Source organism: Thalia democratica, chromosome 4, assembly GCF_965202585.1.
Source record: "Thalia democratica chromosome 4, ktThaDemo2.hap1.1, whole genome shotgun sequence".
NCBI lineage: Eukaryota > Metazoa > Chordata > Thaliacea > Salpida > Salpidae > Thalia > Thalia democratica.
This window is the reverse complement of record NC_139168.1, coordinates 46,906,274-46,914,336: the sequence shown is the minus strand read 5'-3', so window position 1 is coordinate 46,914,336 and position 8,063 is coordinate 46,906,274. Positions and strand designations below refer to the sequence as shown.

The following is an 8,063-nucleotide window of genomic DNA, read 5'->3' as shown; positions in this document are numbered from 1 at the left end:
GTAAAACACTTTATATTTTACTTGTTTGTAATTTGTAGTATTAATTTAGAGAATTAGAAACTTATTAAAAACTAATTTTTGAGTGTAAGTGATATTTTATAGCATGACAAACTATTTAACATAAAAGCTTGTAATTTTAAGACCATAAGTTAAGAAAAAATATCAAATAAATAACATATTAAACTTAAATATTGGTTTTACTGCCATAAAAAATTAATAAAAACTTTCTTAATAAAAATCCATATTAAAATATATTATTTCATTTAAATAAGAAAACTAATTGTTATCAATAGATATGCGATCTTTAATATTTTTTGATTTAAAACTATTTAACAAACCAAGTTTCTTAGTTTTTATAATCATTAACAATTTTACTGAAGAAAAAAGTATATATATCAAATTGTAAACTAAAGTTAACATTGTAAAAAAACAGAAATAATGAAAAAACTTAGGTATATAAAATTTATTCTTGCTGATTTTCATTAGAGTTTTTTGAAAATGGATCAGAAGAAGAACTAGGAGCTGAGGATTCACTTTCTTTATTTGAAGAACTGTGTCTTCTTTCATGTCGTCTTTTTCTGTAATTTCTCCAATGTTTGTGTTTTAGTCTAGTAAAACTGTCTAGTTTTGAAATACATTTCAAATAACCTGATAAATTTTTTAATTCGTTGTCAGTATCTTTAGCTACTCTAGAATTTCTGTAAGGTGCAATCTTGAGACCTGTTTGAGGGTTCATAAGAAAATTTCTTCTTAGATCATCAAACATTATAGTATTTTGAGGAGAGTAAAAATCTGGATACTTACCCCACACAACACCTAAGGGTTTTGTGTCAGAAATACCATACTTCTCTGTGTGTACTGTAATCATAGCTCCATGGTCCATATGAAAACAGATTTTATAGTTAGGATTATCAGTCACCCCAAGTTCTTTCATTTTTACATCTATCCATTTCATACTTGTTGCAGACCAAATTCCTATGTCATAGTCTTCATAAGCCTGTGCAAGAAATTCATGAAGATATGGTCTTGAAAGCTGTGAAATATTTTCAGCTGTAGACCTATGATCATATATTGTGTAATCAACATCTAAAACAAGTAGCTTTTTTCCAGCTCTTGGTGGATTTAATTCTTTAATTTTGTAATTTCTAACTCTATTTTCAATTTTTGCTAAATGGGTTTCCATGTTTTCAAGTTTTATTTCTTCGTCTTCATCTCCTATATCAAGATCATTTACTACTTCATTTGCTCCTTCTGGAACAATTTCAATATCTTCTATATCCTCTTCTACAGATCCCATCATCATAATTTTCATCTTAGGTTTAATCTTTAAATCTTTAAGCAAAACATCATCAGCTGGAAATTTTCCTTTTAGTTTTAAGTTTAATAACTTTTGCCTTGATGGTTTCACTCTAGTCTCCTTTTCAATGAGCAGTTTTAAATCTAAAACAGAACTTTCATCAGTCAAGTTTTCAATTAAGTAAGAATTTGAGTTCCATTTTATAGTTGCTGATATTTTAGACATAATAAATGGAAAATTCCTAAAAAATTCTGCAAGTTAGGAATAAAAAATAAGAATAAACTTGAAGTGTAATCTACTTTATTCTTAAGTTTATAAACTAACCAGATATCAAAAGAAATTTCAGAAAAATTGCTAATCCAGCCATGTTGGGAACCTATTTTTGTATTTATAGCCGGATTAGCCTTTGGCCAGATAAGAACTAAACATCCTTTTTCTTTAAAAAAATAGCTTTTTTTATATAACAAAATGCATTAAAAAAAAGACTCAAAATGTTCTCTTAATATTAGTTTTTTTTTTTTCAACAAGCCAAATAATTTAACACAAAAAAATAAACAAAACATTAATTAAGTTTAAAATCAAATTAATGAAAACAAATCACACCATAAATAATTTAACTTATACTATTTTGAATCTAAAATGAAAAGATTAATTTTTGCGGAATCAAATTAAATTAACTGAAACTGGCAGGATAAGCAAGGAACGGATAAGCAAGGATATAGATAACTGAATAATCAAAAGTTTGAGGAATATAAAAAAACATCAGGAAATAAGTAGTTTTTCTTCCATTATAACTTAAGTTAAAAATAATCTTTAAACAAAACAAAAACCGTTTTTGCAACATTACAGTTATTTATTTACTTAATCAAAGTTATTTTAAATTGAATAAAATTAATCTTTTTACTTAAGATATTAACTCACATTTCTTTAAGTTGTCAGCAAGAAAAACACATTTAATAATTATTCAAAAACAAACATCATTTAAGAATATGGTGTACTATTTATATCTTTATTTTTTTATTATATATATTTGGAAATAACTTATTTGCTAGTTAGTATATTGATACAGCTCACTTATACATACAGGGTTTACTGGTAAGCAGAATAACAGAAGTTGTCATAAGTGTAACATTTTTCACAGCTGTTACCTTTGTACTAATTGCAACATTTGCAAAAATTTTTGAAACAATTAAGATTTATAATCCAAAGAACCAAAAGTTGGAAGTAATACGTTTCGAAAGCTGATCATTTCTAACCCTTAATCATTTCTACCCTGATCATTTCTAACCCAATTATTTCTATCCTGATCACCTCTAACCTGACCATTTCTAACCTGATCATTTCTTACCCAATCATTTCTAACCCGATCATACCTAACCCGATCATTTTAAACCCGTCTAACCGTCTAACTTCTAATCCAATCATATCATATGTTTTATTTTTTTGACGAAATAAGAAGACCCTAAATAAAGACAATAACTAAAAAAACCAAAACTTGCCAACATATAAACCAAACAAAGTATTAAGTTTATATAAAAGCAAAAACACTGACTATTGTAGTTAGTTCACTGAAAAATATTGCAAGGAAAATTAGTAATAATTTTTATCTATATTATCCTATATGTATCTATTTTTTGAGATATGATACACAGACTAGTAAAAGCAAAAATGTCCCACATTTTCTATCGGCTTATTACCAACCCAATAATCCCGAAATCAAAACAAAACGCAATTTGTTTTAGCTGTACAATTTTGCTATTAAATTCAATAAAAAATATACTAAAGAACAAGGAAACTGTTGTGTGTTGAAATTTATAAGTCAAAGATAATGTCTTAAATTTTCTGTTTATTTAATTACTGTTGTAATCAATAGACTCTTTGAAAACTTTTAAAAATTCTTCTTTCTAGAGGTTTCTAAAAATTCTGGTTCTTAAAGTAAGCTGGATTAACTTAAATAATCTATTAAAGTTAAATATTCTTTTCAATTACATAGCTAGAATATTTTTAACATTAAGTGTAAAAAAGTTTTTCTTAAGTTAAACATTTACAAATGTAATTATCAGAAATAAAGATCTTCAAATTACAGTATATAAGCTATGCTGTAAGTCTAGCGCAAAGGTTGTACAGTTGTAGACTAATTTATTACTACATTGTAGTCGCTTAGTTTTTATTTTTAGCTTAAAAACTGACACAAATTGTAATAACTTGCAGAGACTAATTTATATAATACAATTAAAACAAATATTAGTCAAACCTGAAAATTTTTGTTTTATTTATTAAAAAATTGAAATTTTCAGATATAACCTTTCTAATTAAAACCTATAAAAAAGTTATGAATTTAACAAATCGAAAAAGCATGTAATGTCAATTAACCGTCTACTTTTTATTTCATTTATAAATAATTTATATAGCTAGACCTAGAACAAAAAAAAATGACACTTGAACAGACTTGTATGTTATTACAACAAGTACAAGGATGATTAAATCTTGTCTAGTTAATCTTCTTAAAAATTTTCAGTTTATATATGATATATGATAAGTATTATCATTTGATTCTTTTTAATTGTTTTAAGTACAACTAAATTAAAATTTATGTTGATATAATAATTATATTTTATTTACTTTATTTAAAAGAGTTAAAAAAGCGTAAGCCCAAACAAAACAACAACAAAAAAACCACTTTATATAAATGAAAGATAAAAAATAATTTTAGTTAAAATAGTTATAATTAAGAGTAAAAGATCGTAAAAACTCTTTTTTATAAAGTTAATGTAATTGTAAAAAATTAGATATATCAAATTAAGTACTATTCAAGTCAAAATTAAAATATTTTGGATATTATACAAAGTTAAGTAAAAGTTTTCAAAAAGAATAACTAGACATAATTTGATAATCCTCAGACTTGTTACATTAATAAACAAATCTGTTCAATTGCTATATCTAAAAATAATGATTTTCCAAAAAATTAAACATAAGTGTTCTAAATCGTTTATTGTTTTTATAATTACATTATCTAAAAAGATTTTGGAAGTTGTGGAACAATTTGTGCAAGCTTAAAGCGGAAACTTACAGACTATAAAATGTTAAGATTAGTCAAATACTATACAACTCTTGTGCTAGACTTAAAACAAAGCTTAAAAACTGTAATATGTAAATCTATGTATCTGAAAATTACAGTAGTAAAAGTTTAACTTTTCTAATTTACTTGTGTTAAAATAACATTCTAACTATCTAATTGACAAAAATATATATCTTTAGTGTAATAAAAACATACTTTAAGAATTACTTAAAGAATTGAACAAAGCATAATTTAAGATTAAAAAAACAATCCAGTAAATCTTATTTAATCTAAAAATTGATTTTGATTTAAGCAGGTTGATATGCAAAAAAAAAAGTAAAGAAAACAATTTGAAATTATAATAAATAAAAATAAAAATGATTATTAAAAATGTATTTAATTAAAGCTATACAATTATCAAGTTTCTGTTAAGACAAAGTAAACAAAATTTTAGTATAAAAACAAATTTGTTAACATTAGTTTGGTTTTGAAATAAACACTAGTTAAAATAAATCTATAAAACAAAAAAAATGTTACTGATTGGGTTAGAAACAATCGGGTTAGATATGGTTGGGTTAGAAAATGTCAGGTTAGATTGAATTAAAAATAATTGGGTTAAAAGTAATCATGTTAGAAATGATTGGGTTAGAAAGGATTGGGTTAGAAGTGATTAGGTTAGATGTGATCAAGCTAGAAATTATTGGGTTAGAAGTGATTAAGTTAGACATGATTGGGTTAGAAATAATGGGCTTAGAAGTAATCCGGTTAAAAATGATTGCAGGTTAGAAATGATAGTAAACCTAATTTTCAGAAAGGAAAATATAAACTAGAATATTTAAATATCTAATTTTAGGTTTGTGATTATAGAAATTACTTAGTAGATAAAAGGTTTAAAATCAAATTAAGTAAAAAACAATAGGTATTTTCATAACTAAAATGGAGTTTTTAAGGTAGTATTTTGTAATATATAAATATTAGGATTATTATAACTGTTTCATAACTAAAATGTAGTTTTTTAAAGTAATATTTTCTAATATATAAATTACAATTATTATAACCATTTTAAATATTTTAGTACTTTCAAGCTTTTTATTTTTGAGCTACAAAATAATTAATAATAATTTCTATTATATAGTTTAGTAATACTAAACTTAATAAAAGAATGTTTACTTTTTTTCTAGTAGTGAATAATTGCATTTTTCTTTTTGTAATTTGTTTTGATTTACTGTATGCTAATATAAGTCTAAATGTAAATATTTTGTATACTTACAAATATTATATAAGTTTGATCAAGCAAATTAAATTGCTATAATTTACTTGACTATACAAATTTATTCTAAATTTAATTAAAATTCAAAAAATATATATACTATTTTGTGGTCTCTACACCAAATAACACAAATTGTGGGGAAATTCTAAAGATTACATTCCCAAATAAGTGGTCTAAATAAAACTAGAAATATCTAAACGCCCACAATTATGATAAATTGAATTGACCAATAATAAAATCTAAAATGAAAAAAAAACTTCTTAAACCTAGTATTACCAATACTTGAATATAAAAACCACAATCTACTATAGCCAGCACACTATCTACTACCTTTCCCCTCCTTTTTTCATTTTTTAAATACTTTTTTTATGAAAGAAACTTGTAAAAGTGTAGTAAACTACTCAAAGTCAAGTTTGCAAGAAATTAATGTCTACAAGTGATAAAATATACATGTTTACAAATTTAAGTTTACTATCAATTCTAACCTAATCATTTCTAATTTGATTATTTCTAATCAAAACATTTCTAGCCCACTTATTTAAAAAAATGATTGGTAAAAATATGACCAATTTTTGATTTTTAATATTGTTGTAATTTTTTACTTAAGGTGTGATATTTTTAAAACTGTTGATTTAAATTTTGAAATACTTTGGAAATGAGCTTTGATCACCCTCAGACTTACTATACCAAATAAACAAGCCATTTAAGTGTCAGTAACTTTTTTGCCCTAGGTTTAATTAGAAATTTATTACTGAAGTAATAATTAAATCGTTATCCAACATAACATGTTTCTGCAGTATGTTTGACATGACTGTTTTATAGGTTTTATTTAGCTAGGTTATACTTAATAATTATTACTTTCCACTAAATAAAAAAAAGTAATCAACTACAATAAAGTTTGTTTAATTCCATTATCTAGTTAGGTATTTGCAGATTGTAGAACAATTTGCAGCAAACTTTAGAACAATTTACAGGTTCATTACTCTTTGAGTCAAAAAAACTGTTCCGATTGACCAAAAACTATCCTGAGTCATCTTGAGTTTTTTTCAAAATCAATAGAAATCAGGTTCTTCAACAAAACTGGTTACAAAATTACAAATATTAAAATTAAATCAACTGATTCTTGTTTATTATCTAGGAATAACTGGAATGGATTTTAATAAATCTTATAACTATCCTGAGATTTTTATTAAAAAACTTAATTGTCCTTTTCATCCTGATATTTTTATAAATTTCTAAATATTCTGAGTTATCCCGAGTGTGTGGCAATCCTGATATAAGATAAGTTTGTTAAAAGTTTGATACTTATAGCTTAAAAAGTTAAGGAGAATATAGAACTTTAATGATTTTTTATATTTTCAAATAAGTTTACATTAAAATTGTTGTAGTCAATACATGTTGAATAGAAACTATTTACAAAAATTATGTTGACTTAAAAATTAAATTAAGTTGTAGATTTAAAAAAAAACTGACTTATAATTTATACTTAAAGTTAAAACTTTAAAATAAAAGCCATTGTTATTTTTGTAAAAATGTAAAAAAAGGCCTTAGTAAAAAACATTTAAGAAGTAAAGATTTACAGTCAAAAAAACAGCTCGTATCTAAAATATCTAAAATAGCTCAAGTTGTGCAAAAAAATTCAAAGAAGCCTGAGTTTTTCTAAAGCTCTTTAAATAGCTTCATTGTGTAGTAAACCAAAACCAAACATCAGTATGAACATAAATGTATAGAATCTGAGACATAAGTAACATCAAGAGCAGACATAAATTTGCACAAGGGGACACTATTGCACAGAGACACTTTTGCACAAAGGGTCACTTTTTCACGCAGGGTCACTTTTGCACAAGTGGACAATTTTGCACTGCAACTCTTTTTCACGAGCGTCACTTTTGCACAGCATCACTTTAGCACTAAGGGTCATTTTTGCACAAGAGTAAAATAGATATAAAGAATAAAAAGTTTAATAAAAAAAATGAAATAAATAAAGTTACCGACCGAGGGTAAGGGTTGGGGGAAACAGTTATAAAAAAAATATATATATACCTTATAAAAATGATTAATCAAAAAAAGCAGGATAATAAAATAATTTATAGAAAATAGATCATAAAAATCAAAAAATTAATAAAATAAAAATTGATCAACCATGGGTAATGGTTAGGGGTAAAAGTGATAGCAAAAAAAAATATTAATTTGATAAAAAAAACTTAATGTTGTTGTGCAAAAGTGACCCTCCGTGCAAAAGTGTCCCCTTGTGCTAAATTGACACTCCTGCAAAAGTGTCCCTTGTGCAAAAGTGACACCATGCAAAAGTGTCCTTGTGCATAAGTGCCCCTTCATGCAAAAGTGTCACCTTGTGCGAAAGTGTCTCCTCCTGCAAAAGTGACACCCACTCGTTTATGTTACAAGGGGTAGAGTTTGAGACTAATGTTTTTTACAAG

The 8,063-nt window shown here is 25.0% G+C and overlaps 1 protein-coding gene across 1 annotated transcript; it reads right to left on the bottom strand.

The window, feature by feature from the left end:
* Positions 1 to 89: 89 nt before the first annotated feature.
* Positions 90 to 1,533, bottom strand: LOC145834065 (ubiquitin-like domain-containing CTD phosphatase 1). Its single transcript, XM_082941397.1, has one exon. The coding sequence runs from the start codon at positions 1,520 to 1,522 to the stop codon at positions 464 to 466; it is 1,059 nt and encodes a 352-aa protein (XP_082797523.1). The 5' UTR covers positions 1,523 to 1,533; the 3' UTR covers positions 90 to 463.
* Positions 1,534 to 8,063: the final 6,530 nt, after the last annotated feature.

Bases quoted from the DNA above. Each gene is read 5' to 3' on its own strand.
- LOC145834065 (XM_082941397.1), bottom strand. From the start codon at position 1,522: ATGTCTAAAATATCAGCAACTATAAAATGGAACTCAAATTCTTACTTA.